The sequence below is a fragment of the Lissotriton helveticus genome, chromosome 1_1, assembly GCF_964261635.1.
Source record: "Lissotriton helveticus chromosome 1_1, aLisHel1.1, whole genome shotgun sequence".
Taxonomy (NCBI): domain Eukaryota; kingdom Metazoa; phylum Chordata; class Amphibia; order Caudata; family Salamandridae; genus Lissotriton; species Lissotriton helveticus.
This window is the reverse complement of record NC_136057.1, coordinates 707145259-707159886: the sequence shown is the minus strand read 5'-3', so window position 1 is coordinate 707159886 and position 14628 is coordinate 707145259. Positions and strand designations below refer to the sequence as shown.

At 44.7% G+C, this 14628-nt stretch overlaps 1 protein-coding gene across 1 annotated transcript in view; it reads left to right on the top strand.

Moving 5' to 3' along the window:
* PTPRQ (protein tyrosine phosphatase receptor type Q) overlaps positions 1–14628 on the top strand; it is a 1500794-nt gene that overhangs the window by 324651 nt on the left and 1161515 nt on the right. The window contains exon 11 of the mRNA XM_078647981.1: positions 7153–7413. Coding sequence (XP_078504107.1) covers positions 7153–7413 — 261 coding nt within the window. The remainder of the gene's footprint in view (positions 1–7152; positions 7414–14628) is intronic.

Genomic DNA, 14628 nt, shown 5'->3' with positions numbered 1-14628 from the left:
TCTCCAGATTGGATACTGGGGTACCCTTGTTAGTCCCTAGTATATGGTACCCATGTACCCAGGGCATAGGTACCCCAGAGGCTTCCCATGGGCTGAAGCATGTATTATGCCACCCATGAGAAGCCATGAAAAATGGAACCTACAGGCCTGCCATTGCAGCCTGTGTAAGTTGGTGCATGCATCACTTACTTAAGATATAGATTTCCTATATCTAAGGGTCACTGCACTTAAAAACGTATCAGTCACCCCTCTAGCGGGCCTTTGCAATCCTGAAGGCATGGTGCTTGGTTCTAAGTGAGAGAGTGCCACTGCATGAGCAGAACACCCCTGCAGCCTATGGAGGACATTCTCCCGGGATGTCAGTGAGGCAGCCATTTACGACATATACAGTGGCATTATGCGACCGCGTGATGATCAACTCTAAAATGGCTGAAACTAACCCTATCGTATTTGGTGTCAAACATGTTGGAATCATACCCCCACACCGGTAACTGGTGTGGGGGGTATGATTCCACCCCTCAGAAGCGAGCTTTGTTTGGCCCCTGATGTTCCCGTACCCGCCTTTTAGTCCTGGACAGCACAAAATGGTTGTTGCTGACCAGAGAAAACATTTCTGCCCTCCTGCTGCTGAGCCAAGCTCGAGCAGGGGAAGGCAGAAGAAAAGCCATCCTGTCACAGGGAGGTGTGACTACCTCCGAGACAGGATTTAGTGTATTAGGGCAGGGTGGGTGCGCTTGCCAGTTACTGAAAGTTTCCATGAATGGCACATTTGGGGCCAGATGTAGGTCGGTCGGTAACGGCCGAAAATCGGTATTTTCGGCCGTTACCGACCGGTATATGGGTGACAGGTATGTAGGGGGCATTATTTTAACGAATCGGTAAAATTACCAATTCGGTAATTTTACCGATTCGGTAAAATAAAAAATCGGTAAATTTACCGATTCTGAGGCACCGAGATGTAGGTGGGACTCTTCAGAGTCCCAGAGGCCTTACAGAATCGGTATTTTACCATCAAATCCAATTTGATGGTAAAATACCGATTCCGGTGTGTATGCACATGTGTGCATGCACACCTATGCCATGTGACAGGCAGACCTGCCCTTAGGGCATGTATGCCTGCCACATGGCATCCGAGCCTGTTTTGGGGGTGCCAGAGGGTGTCAAAGTGACACCCCCTGCACCCTTGTGCAAATCGGTATTTACCGATTCGGTAAATACCGAATCGGTAATGCCCATTCATTCCTATGGGCTTCAAAGCCCATAGGAATGAATGGGCATTACCGATTCGGTATTTACCGAATCGGTAAATACCGAATTCTTCAGAATCGGTATTCCAGCACATCTGGAATACCTACATATCCACCCCTTAGATTTACCGATTTTTAATTACCGAATCGGTAAAATTCGGTAATTAAAAATCGGTAAATCTATTTTACCTACATCTGGGCCTTGGTGTCCTTGTGCATAGTCCAGTTCAAACCAGTCCTAGGAGCCATTAGCTCCCACTCTGGCATGAAACTGGACAAAGGACATGGGAGTAACCTCCCCATTGTCCGGACCCTCCCCTGGGAGGGTCCCCAGAATCTGTCCAACCCTCTCCCGTGGGTACTTAAGGGCTTACCTGGCTGTAGGACCCTAGATTTGACATGGACAAGATTCTGAACCAGAAACCACTGAACTTCGGCAGTCTGGACTCTCTGGACATCGCTGGACACTCGGTCTGCTGCATCGTCTGTGCCCGTGCATCATACAGGATCCATGCAGGACCTATGGAGGAGTCACTCCCCAGCATCCACAGGTACCACAACGTTACTGTCCGGTCTGCTGACCCTGAGCTCCTACAGACTTCAAAGGCTTCTGCAACACAGGCGGTGGGTTTCTCCATTCCTCAAGATCCAAGCTGCCCTCTCACCAGGTTTGAGGTCAGAATCCCTCGTGGGGGCTGCAATGCCCGAACCCCTTGGCACTGCGTACATTTGCAGGTGCATTTGCTTGTGGTGTTTCCCAAGCAAGTGCATTGGGCTCTGAGTAGCCCCAACCTCTGGCACCATTTCCGTGGGCTGTTGTTTGAGGAGATTGCTTGAGGTTCTCTTGCGACTCCTGTGCCTCCGGCCTGTGAGTCCACTTGAGGGTCAACTCTGCCTTTTTTTGGCTCCCCTGGTTGCTCCCCTTGCTGTGGTGAGTCTCTTGGACTTTGTTAGTCCGAACCGTATCTAGCCTTGACTTTCTGCGTGAGTTGGTGTTGCTTGTTGGTGCTCCCGCCGGACACCGACCTCTCAGTACTCGACATCCTTCATGGGACAGCTCATATCTGGCTCCTGGTTTTCCTCGACGTCTCCTTGTCTCCGTAGCTGCAGAGTCAAGAACTCCATCAACGCACCTGAAGCACCTGACTTCAGTGGACATTCGTCGTTCTTCACAACAAGAATCCAAACAAGGAATCCACCTCTGGATTCAAATGGACTCTTTTCTTCCTTCCAGCAGCTGCTCTTCTTCGAAGTACTCCATTGGGCTAGACTGTGGTTTCCTACGCCACTTCAGACGTATGCACCCGGCTTCCCTGGGATAGTTAACTTCATTACCTCGGTATCCACGGGTGGGGTGGCTCTCAAAACCTTCTGTCTTCCACAAGGTTTCTTTAAGGTCCACTGGGAAGGGTCCTATAACTCTAAAACTTCAACCGCGACTTTCCCATAGAATTTTACTGAGCCCACGGTCGTGTTCCCACACTGCACCCGTTCTCTGTGGGGTCCCTACTTACTCACCTTGGGTGGCTCCTTGGGGTCCCAGTGATTCTACAACCTCTTGACACTGTCTTGACTCGAGTCGTGGTTCTTATATCACTATTTTAGTATATAGTTTAGTCCCCCCCTGGGGCCCACTGTGTATTAGTGCTATTTTCTGTCATATGTCTGCTTAAGTATTGTGTGCTTGGAGCCTGAATGCTGCTCTCCACAGCTACCACTTGGATAGCTTTCTAAGGTTATCTTTGACCTCTTAAATCACCATTAGGGTTGTTTCGACTGGTACAAGGTGCCCACTTCAATTAGTGGACAGCATATACCAGGCCAACTTCTGAAAGGTGTAGAGTGGAGTGGCATAGACTAAAGTTAAGTGGAGTGGTATGGAGTGATATAGAGTAGAGTGGTGTAGAGTAGAGTGGCATAGAGTGGGGTGGAGTGGAGTGATGGGGAGTGGCATAGAATAGCGTAGAGTGGCGTAGAGTAGAGTGGCGTACAGTGAAGTGGAGCGGGGTTGAGTAGCGTGGCGTGGAGCGGAATGGAGTGGCATAGAGTAGGATGGCATAGAGTAGAGTGGTGAAGAGTGCAATGGCCTAGGGTATAGTGGCTTAGAATGGCATAGAGTGGAGTGGTGTAGAGTGTCACAGCATGGCATTGTTTGAAGTGGAATGGAGTGTCATGGAGTTGCAACAAGCGGAGTGTCATAGACTGGAGTAAAATAGAGTGGCGTAGAGTAGATTGCTATAAAGTGTGATGACGTAGAGGGAAGTGGCATAGAATAGAGCTGCATATAGTGAAGTAGAGTGATGTGGGGTGATGTAGAGTGGAGTGGCATTGAGTGGCGTAGAGTACAGTGTTGTAGATTGAGTGGCTTGGAGTAGAGGTGAGTGGTGGCATAGAGTAGAGTGGCATATAGTGGGGTGACAAAGAGTGGTTATAGTGGCATAGAATGACATAGAGTAGAGTGGCATAGAGTACAGTTGTGTGGTGTGGAGTGGAGTTGGGTAGATTGGCGTAGTGTGGAGTGGCTTGGAGAGGCATAGAGTAGAGCGGATGGAGTGATTAGAGTAGAGTGGCATAGAGTGGGGTAGAGTAGAGTGACATAGAGTTGGGTGGCAAACCGGGGTGAAGTGGAGTAGAGTTGAGTAGCATAGAGTGGCATTGTGTGGAACGGAATGGAGTGGTGTAGAGTGGCATAGAGTGTAGTGGCATAGACTGGAGTGGAATAGAGTGGTGTAGAGTGTATTGGTATCAAGAAGAGTGGCATAGAGTAGAGTTGCATAGCATAGATTAGAGTGATGTGGAGTGGAGTTATGTAGAGTAGAGTAGAGTGGCATCGAGTGTCATAGAGTGGGGTGACAAAGAGTAGGGTGGAGTAGTGTGGTGTAGAGTGGACTAGCATTGAGTGGCATAGAGTACAGTGGCGTGGAGTGGTATAGGGTGGAGTAGAGTAGAGTAGAGGGCAATGGAGTGATGTAGGGTGCCATATAGTGGCATTGTGGGGAATGGAGTGGCTTGGAGAGGCATATAGTAAGTGGGATGGGAGGTGTAAAATAGAATGATGAGAGTAGAATGGCATAGAGTGGGGTGAAATGTAGTAGGGTGGAGTGGCACAGAGTAGATTGGCGTGGAGTAATGTAGAGTGGCATTGTGCGGAGTGGCATAGGGTGGAGTGGTGTAGAGTAGTGTGGGGTAGAGTGGAGAAGCATAGAGTGCTGGGAAGTAGAGTAGAGAGGCATGGAATGGTGTAGAGTAGAGTGGCATAAAGCAGAGTGGTGTCGAGTGAAGTGGAGTGAAGTAGAGTGGATTGGCATAGATAGTCATAGAGTGGCAGTGTGTGGAGTGGAGTGGTGCAGAGTGGAGTAGACTGGCATGGAGAAGAGTGGAGTGGCATGAAGTGCAGTGGTGTGGAGTGACATAGAGCATAGTGCTGTGGATTAGACTGGAGTGGCGTATAGTGATATGGAATGATGCAGAGTAGAGTGGAGTGGTGCAGAGTGAAATGGAATGGCATATAGTAAAGTGTCATAGAATGGAGTATCGTAGAGTGCTGCAAAGTGGCATTGAGTGGAGTAGTGTAGAGTAGAGTGTCTCAGAGTGGAGTTAAATGGCATAGAGTGGAATGGAGTGGCATAGAATTGAGTAGCATAGTGAAGAGTGGAATGGACTAGAATAGAGTTGCACAGAATGGGGTGGAGTAGAGTGGTGTAGGGTGGAGTGGCATAGGGTAGAATGGCATAGAGTAGAGTGGTGCAGAATAGAGTGGTGCACAATAGAGTGGTGCACAATAGAGTTGCATGGAGGGAAATGGCATGGAATGATGTGTTATAGACTACAGTGGAGTAGCATCGAATAGTTTAGTATAGAGTAGTGTGGCATGGAGTGACATAAAGTGGATTGGCTTACAGTGACTCAGAGTAACGCAGAGTAGAGTGGTGAGAGTTGAGTTGTGTCAAGTAGTACAAATGTGGGTGTAAATAGCAAAAGTGTGAATAGAGACAGGGTAAATGCAACATAAAAACATGAATAAAAAGCTGTATGCCTGTGTTAACACTTTCAGTGCCAAGGACCTAATGGTTACGTTCTCCACCATGGTGGCCGTATGCGGAGGACGTACCCATTATGTCCTCTGTCCACTTCCAGGAATCCCTCTGCTGTTTACAGGAGAAGGAGAAGTACTTCCCCTTCCATTTGTATTGGGAGACCTGGAAAGAAGTGTGTGGCTGCTGACTCCAGAACTTTCCATCACAGAAATGTAAGGAAAATGTGTGTTTTATAGTCAAAGTTTGAGGTTTTGCAAGGGATTCTAGGCAATAAAATGTGTTGATAGCCAAGCAAGTCTGGCCTCCCTGGATAGCTCTTGGTTGGCAAGGTTTTCCTGGGTGCTGGCTAAGCTAGGGTCCAAAATCTAAGGGAACAAAAACTGGTAGAACAAGTATAATTATCATTTTTCTGGGTTTAGCTAGCCTTCACCTGTGCTGCCGGGCCCAGGAGATCTGACTGGGCCCACAAGCCCTGCAAGGCCCCGTCGCGGGCCCTCCCACCCCGGGCGCTTTCCACCAGCCTGCTACTTCGCAAATTGCCCTGGACAGGCATCCATCAGGCCTGGGAGGCCTCCCCCGTTTCACCTGCATGATAAGGTGCCTGCAGGCCCCTGGTCAGAGCTTTGTTAGAGCCCTCCTCGTAGCCCTGTGCCTGAGGCCCAGCTGGGGCTCTGAGCACCTGGGCCCAAGGGTCCCCAGAGCCTGGCCATTTGGTCTAAAGCCATGCTTTCCACTCAGGTGACCAGATGGCTGGGCTGCCCTGGAAGTGCCAATCTGGGCTCATTTGCTTCCTTGTGTCCAGCCAGGGCTCCAAGAGATCAGGTGCATACACGCCTCTGGTCCCCTCTGTAACTTGTGCACATGGATTACAACAAAGGAGGGTAGCGTTCCTCTCGATTACTAAGGACAGGGTACCCTGAACCCACTTGTGGTCTGGCGGTTCTCCACCAGTGACCAGATGGCCCAGGACCAGGCCTGAATAGAAATGTGTTGCCAAACATATAATCCAAAATTGAATCATTGGACTACAATATAAACAAATTAACAACTGAATCAAAAACCCAAGTCTCCACCGGTTGCTCGAAGCCTCAGAGCTACTCTCTGGATTGTAGTAATGCGTCTTTCTTCATTCACTTCATCTCTTTAAGAACTTGATTGTAACTTTTATCAGTGTGGCTCTTTTGCATTCTAAATTTCAACCAGCATTGACCAGATTCCCTTCAACATTTTCGCCTGCATAGCCCATTCATTATTATCTCAAATGCCTTGTGATTGTTTTTACTGTTTGGTCAGCCAGGGCCCATTTTCTGAGAAGCATGGAAAAACATATAACCATTAAATACTTTTTTACCCAGTACCAACATTATGAAAGTATCACCTTGTTTCTTACCACTACTCAGTGAGATTCCTTCAACATTAGACATGCCATGCATATTGAATTACAATTTGTCATGCTAATAGTCACAGTATTTGCCATTCCATTTGTCTTGCAGTCTCATATAGAATGCTGGCACAGCCCGTCATGCATCCTGTCATACTATGTGTCCTTATAGGTTACTTAATCTGTATTGTGAGTATTTTCCATGACCGCGTGGAATAATTCAGTTTAAATCAACATAAAAGGTGAAAGTGGCTGCAGAAAGTATATATATATTTTTTTTTACAGTGGCTCAGCTCCGTTCAAATGCGCTCTGTCACAGAGCACACATGAGCAGTGCAACATTTGTTTTAGGGACAAAATTGATCCCATGAGATGCTTTGCACCAAGTTGGCACTAGTCACAGCTCTATGTAATATTTTCACAGGTGCGTACAAAATTAATGTTAAATTATTGATGTACTTTATGCACATACTTTTAATTTTTCTAGAGCCACCTGGGATTTGCGGCCTGAGTGTAGTATTTAAAAATACTACCTCAGCTACATTAACATGGACTCCAGCTGCAGGAAGCTTCACACATTATAAAATCTACCTTTCCAATGGCACGTACATCAAAGAAGATCATGCTTTGGCCTCAATCACAGCCTACGGACTGACGGGGCTGACCCCTGGAGGTATTTACAATTTCACGGTGCAAAGAATGACCCGTCAAGTGGAGGGGACCGTGGCATTCATTGACTTAGTAACAGGTCAGCAAAGTTTACTTTTCTCTTTGCCAAATTAGATTAAAGTCCCTGTTATTTTCGTTTCTTTAGTGTAATGTTGATACATTGCTAGCATTCCAATTTGGAAGGGATCTTGTCTAGAATATTATTAATTTCCAAATCTGTTTAGTCCCTACCTGCTGGTTCACAGAAATGGTATGTACTGGTGCCCGATTGAACACTTATCTATACAATTACGCTAACCCGCACATATGTGTTACAGTCATTTTGAGAATAGCAATATATAGTGACTTTGGGAGGAGGGAGATCTGATTATAATAAGTTATGTGCTGTTTTTTCCTTTTTCTTATTTTATCCGTGTTTTCCTTTCTTTTCCTTTTTGCGTTTCTTACTTTTAAAGGAGAGATACCTACATTGGAACGGTAGAGATTGAAGGGTCTTTATTACATAGTACTGCCATCACTTCTTCACTGCTAAACTCAAGCATCAACTTCAAAAAAGAGAAAACGATTGCAAAAGCCCCGCTTACCCTTCAAGATAACCAATGTCCATAATCAAAATAATGTATAATAGTCGAAATTGATCTAAATTTCTGTAAAAGAAAGTAAATGGGCTTTGAAATTCTCTTGTTATTTCACAGTTATCAAAAAACGTTAGTGTTTTTAGTTTAACATGCTTCTGTCGGTAGATCATATCAATAGTTGGTATGAAAAAAACCAAAAGAACATAAAACATTTATCTATAAGAATGCATTACTTCTCAGCGTAACTATTTGATAAAAAATATGACTGGCTGGGCTGCGGTTTAAAAGAACTGCAGTGATACATGGGGTGGAAACATATTTTTATATATTAGATAAGTACATCTTGTTAGCCCACAGAGATGGATGCTTTTTTAAAACAGTTTTTATTTTGATGTAATTAAATGACAGTATTTCATTTAAACATTGCATTGCTGTTTATCATGGATACGTATAACATTTATATTCTCCCACTAAGAAGGCTTTGTTGCACTATTTTTTGGTTTCAGACTCAGGTCGGAAATTCTATAGTTGTTTGAATGAGGTACAAGTGCGTTTTGGAGGCTGTGGTAGGGGAAGGGCTTAACACAGTTTGAGTGCTAAAGGAGTGCATTTCAAAAGAGGTTTACTAATTTTCTACTTTTATGGCCTCTAGAATTCCATGTAAGGTTGAGCTACGGTTTACCTGAATACATTTTGCATTATTTCCTAAGTAGAAATTACATGACTTGATGCCCCCCAAAATTACATGACTCCCATTTTTCACTATCCTTTAGTGCGCAATACATGCATGTGCCCATTTTGGACACGAGGATGTGTTTAACGCAAAAAAAATAGGGCAACATAGCATGTGCAGCAAACAACATCCTTCCCATTCTGTTATTTAGTCTTGCTACCATGCTTCCACTTAGGACTTTTACCTGAACGAAACCTCAATTATGAGGGCATTTCGTGTAACAGATTTAAAGTGAAATTCTGGAAGTTATGAGAGATTACACTGGTGTAAACAAAATGTCAACCGGTCCTAGTTTATGATCACGGCTGACCAGATACCAGCCGGCTGGGTCTAGCTAGGTATGTTCAAATATATTGTTAGTGCAATCTGTGGCTGGGCAGTCAAGGTGCTATATTTGTGCTCCTTGTGTGTATAATTCCTCAAATACAAAGATAATTTCATCCCAATTGTATCCCCGTGTAATACAATGCTTTTGCTGGTGGTCTACTTTAGCATCTCTTAATGGGTGGGCATGATGTTGATCGACCATGACAAGGCTATAGCTCTTTAGTCAGCAACAATGCCATGTGTAAATATCGCTCCCATCTTTGTTTGATTTGGGGCGTTTAAATAGGACCCAAATGCAGTTTGCTGGTATGTATATATTAGTGCGATCGTGTGTTTCCTCTAGTAATGTGGTTACTTTATTCCAGAAATTATTAATTATGGGACACTCTTATAACATATGGATAATTATTGTGGCTAGTCTTGACAATCTTCACAGCCCCTCTCAGTCCTGTTTCCTGTATTTTATTTCCTAATCTCTCTCAGTTTCACCAGGTCGTAGGAGTTACTCCGTGAGTGAACTAAGTGGTAGACAAAGTATGGATGTTTCATCCCAATCTGGAAATGAAGTAGATATATTGCAGCTTTCGTTTGTTGTCAAGGTACAGACACTGGTAGGTTGGCAAAATAATACAGAACTTGTGGAAGCAAAACCATTTTGGCAAGGGCACTTTTGCCCATTACTGATATTGGCAATGAGTTTCAGAATTCAACGCAACCCTTAACCCCTTTAAAGCGTTGTAAATAGACCTCCCCAGTGCTGCGCTGTCCATTGGAACTAGTGCTGAATGGACGTCCAACGGTCGTGCGCAGCACTGGGGAGGTAGTGGCCGTGACGACCGTTGGCCGACGGCAGCAATTAAGGGGTTAAGGGATTGTAATGTCCTCCCAGTTTTCTGAGGAACACATTTTGATTTGAGTAGTAAATTAGTATGCCTAGATATGAGTAGGTGTCACTTTCCCATGCTATACCCTGGTTCCACGGCTTAGGTGGGGCATCATTTGATGCCGGTGAGAGTGTGAAGCCACACATTTTAATCAAATTAGCCCGGAGGCCTGAATATTGACTGCATTTTTCTTTAGGCTGTTAGTTGTGTGTGTCACCTGGGCCTTTGTTTTTGACAAACAGTAGGAAATAATGTAGGTATAAGGAGATAATATGCACTCTGTCTACGAACCTTAGTCATCTATATACCACATTTTCCAATAAAGTTGATGAAGGGTTCCATCGTCAGCACAAATAACATGGCTGATAGCACATAGCCCTGCCCAGTTCCATGGGATATAATTATGGTGGAGGATTTAGTTATCCTGTATAGACCCTTGTTCGCGGGGTCTTGTATAGGAGGGAATTCCAGCTCAAGAATTACTTCTACAAACCCATACAACAAAGTACAGTAAATATGTATCTTTAGTTAAGTATATTACGTGCCTTTTCTAGGTTGATCATTAATGTCATAGCACCAGAGTGTTCTCAGAGACCTTCCTCAATAATTCTGCAGTATTGTCGTAAGTTTAAAGATGTGTTTGCATTTGGGAACCCATTTTGGACTGGATGCAGCAGATTTGATAAGAACATATATATTATCTTGACAAGATTTTGCTGAATATTTTGTAATCTCAGTTAAGCATAGATGGCAGTCTAGTCATGTCCTTTGTATCTTGTTTGGATTTAAGTTAGATTATTGCTGCGTTCTTGATGTGCTCTCTCATTATACTCGGTGACCTTTGTTCTAATTCTAGCCAGCGTTGCCCTGTCAAATGAGGTTGCATATTCTCTTTCACGTCACCCTAATTCTTGTTCAAGCAGCTCATGGCCCCACCTAGCGATTTGAGCACTCCTGCTTGAAATCCTATACATACTCCTCGTATGGTTAGCATAAACGCTTCCCATAGCATTCCCATACTCTGCACTGACCCAACATTGTTGACAAAATAGTCCGCCATGGCCTCCCTTACTCCTTAACGGAATATTTGGTCAAGTACCGAGGAGGGTTGTAATCGCCATTGAAATTGTGGAGATGTGTGTGTGGGTATAGTCATAGTTAAAACTGGGGAGTGGTCCGACAAAGTTTTAGGCAAATGTTTGACGGTCTAATTATTCACATCATTCGTGGTCAGCCAAAAATCAAGGCAGGACCACGACTGATGTACATAAGAGTGGCATGTACCTTCCGGCAACCCAGGGTGCCTCAATCTCCAGTTATTCAGCAGATTCAAATCTCTCATGCCATCCCTGACAGACAGTGTAGCTTTTTTAACTGTGAGTTTCGCCGAGGACCTGCGATCCACTTCAGGCACTAATACCACATCAAAATCCCCCCCACAAATAATTGCTGCCGGAGGCAATTAATGTACCTAGCCCCTGAGCGTCTCATAAAAAACAGGTTAATCCGTATTGGGACCATAAACGTTTATAATAGTCACCTGCGTGCCACATAGCTTGCCCTGCACCACTATATAGCGCCCTTGTTCATCTTCATCTACATGTGAAATTTCAAAGGGCACCAAGATGGCGTCCACGCTGGACGTGTGAGTGAGTCGCTCCTGCCGGACCTCCCATGGTCAGTAGCTGTATGGTGAATCCGAAGTGGAAAGGAGAAAATAGACGGTGATTCTTACCTCCGCTGCGGTGTGGAGTGGAGGAGTTAAGCCTGCCTTTGACTTCTCACATCTTTGCTTGTTCTGCATGATTGCGATACAGGCGGTTGCTGCGTTGGTCACCCGGAGCACGCAGATAGAACGGTGGGTGTTTCTTTGGAAGCAACTGACCCGGCAACTAACCCGGCGCACCTGGGCTGCCCAGCGTCTGAGATTGAAGCGAGGCGCTGTAGAAGCCGGAGTCGAGGCTGAGGTGTTTTGCTGGCAGAAGACGCCGTCTGGGAAAATGGGACCGAAAGGGAGAAGAGCTCGGGCGCAGGGGGCTGCCGCTGAAAACACTGAAGGAGCAGAGACAGCATCTGCCGCACCCTCAGTGAGTAAGGCAACAGAGTCGGAGGGGGTGCTAGCTGCGGTACGCTCTAAGGAGGGTGAGGCTGCTAGTGCGAGAAAAAAAATACCCGAGATGTTTTCCGCCACAAAACTGAAGGAGGCAGGAAAATTAAAGCCTAAAAAACAGAATGAGCCTCAGTCATTGCTACTTGAAGCTCAGGGAATGGGGGCAGAGGGAACACAAAAGACTGGATCTGCCCAAGTGATTACAACCCCAACCTCTGCCCCTGTCCCCGTCCCCGTGTTGGTATTGAATGGTGAGGAAACGATTATACTAATCAAATGGAAGGGGGAGAAGGAATAGTCTGATCCCTCAGTTTCCTTACGTTAATGCAATAAATCAAAGGGGGAAGGATCACTTGTCCTGCATGAACCAGGGTATGCAGGAGAACGTACAACGGTGTCTCCAAATAAAAAACCCTCATGCACGTGTTGGGTAGTATGGTAGGCGGTATATCTTGGTTCTCCGCTTTTCACACACGTGTGTGCATAAGGTTAGTCTCGGTATGCAGCCTCCACCAGGAGGATCTTACCCTTGGTAAAAACAGTAGTGACCCAGTGATGTGGATAATGTGCAAAAAAGTTAAAAACCCCCGGATAACCAGAATAGGAATTTTATTAGGTCTGGGTTCGGGTGGATCCCTTGAGGGAATGCTTAAGTGACGTGCGCTCTGTTGAAAAAGTTAAGTTTTCAGGACGCACTGGCATTCAAAAGAATTAAAATGGCCGACATGTTTCAGCCCCTTGCGCCGGGATTCGGACTTAAGGGCTTTCTTCAGGACCATGTAATATGTGTATATTCTTCGTTGTCATTACAATGAGGTGGAAGTAGTCACGAAGAATATACAACTCGGTATTCACGTGGCTGCCTTAAGTACTAGTCTGTAAATTAAGGAACATCTTTACGCTGAACTTGTAGAAGAAGAGGTAGTGAGTCAATTAAATTGCTCTGTCTATCTCTCTTTGGGTGTAGATGGTTGGGTGACATGTGCATGGAGGATGGCAAATGTAAATCCTTTGTTGAATTAATTGATGAGTTTTCCTTACCCAGAAGCTATTTTTTTAAATTCTTACAAATTCGGGATTTTCTTGCTAGACAGAAGTTAATTTTACAAAAGGATCAAGTTATAGAGGGGATTAGCAGACAGGTGAAAATTGGTATTTTGTATCGAATGTTATTAGAAGGGAAGTCGGACGATCTTGAGAAAATAAGGGTAAAGTGGGCCAACAGTCTAGGAGATTCAGAAATAGTAGTGGAAGATCTCATTTTATTGTCAAAGAAGCTCTAATGTCGGCTAATTTAAAAGCTCAATTTTTCAAAACCCTGTTTGATTTATATTATACTCCTGAACGCATGTCCAAATGGGGCGAGGGTTTTGATGGAACATGTTTTCGGTGTAAAGCTGATCATGCAGACAGTATACATATTTTCTTTTCTTGTCCTAGGTTGGCCGGATTTATAGGAGAAATTGAAAAATTAATGTCTTTAGTACTTAACTTGCAGCTGACTGCAGCTGACTGTTACCCCTGTTATGCTAATACTGGGGAAAATTCCTAAAGATAACCCCGCGGATAGGCTATTTCGTTTTCGTCACTTTATTTTCTTTGCGATGACTGTTGCACGATTGTGCATTGCCACTGAGTGGCTTCAGGAAAAGCCACCCCTATTTCAACAATGGCGAGCACGAATGTACAGTTTATATAAATTGGAGTGGGGACTTTTTTCAGTAACTGGATCTAGGAGGAAGAAGAAAATGGGCTTGAAAATTTGGGGTGCCTTTTTGGGTTATTATGAGGATTGAGAAGGTTATGAATCTTAAAATTTAATTTCATTTGTCATAATTGAATCTAGTGCACATGTATAGCTGTGTTTATGTTTTTGCCATTGGATGAATTAAGCCAGTTTTTATATTCTATCTTTTTGATTTATTTTCCTCTTTCCTTATGGTGTTCTGATATTATTTCATTAATGATGATGTATTTATGCTGTGAACCAATAAAATAGAATTTAAAAAAAAATGAAATTTCAAAGGGCACAGTTTTTTGTATTAATATCATAACACCTCTTGCATAAGATGAATATGAGGATGATAATCGCACTCCAGCCAGTCTAGTTCCCACTGCTGCCGCTGTATGCTTAGTGAGGTGTGTCTCCTGCAACAGTGCCACCTGAACATTATGCTGATATAGTTAGACCAACACGTCTCAAGTTTTTTTCGGACTATTGAGACCTCTGACATTCCATGTCACCCATGTTATGTTACCGTTAGTACCTGTCATTGCTGTCCCCATTTCGGGTTTCAGGTTGCTGATCTATACTATCCTACTTTGTACGCAGCATTATCGCCAATTGCATCCTGTGCTTCATGCTGTTACACCTGTAACGTACCTCAACCAACCCCCCTCCCACTTAAACATCCTAATTATGCTAAGGATTCCCAAACGAACTAAAAGAACATATGCATGCAACCGCACGACTCACTGTATGTAACAACACCATGGGTGATGTGCAACCATAACTTATAACCAGTGTGTTGTGTACCCTTTTGAGGGGTCGCTAGTAGCCATCGACCCCCTCACTGCAACAAGGAGGGGGGTTGGGGTACAGATAATACACCCCCCATCCAGCAGTATCTGAAGGAGCCAAAGCGCAGTTGACCTCAAATTC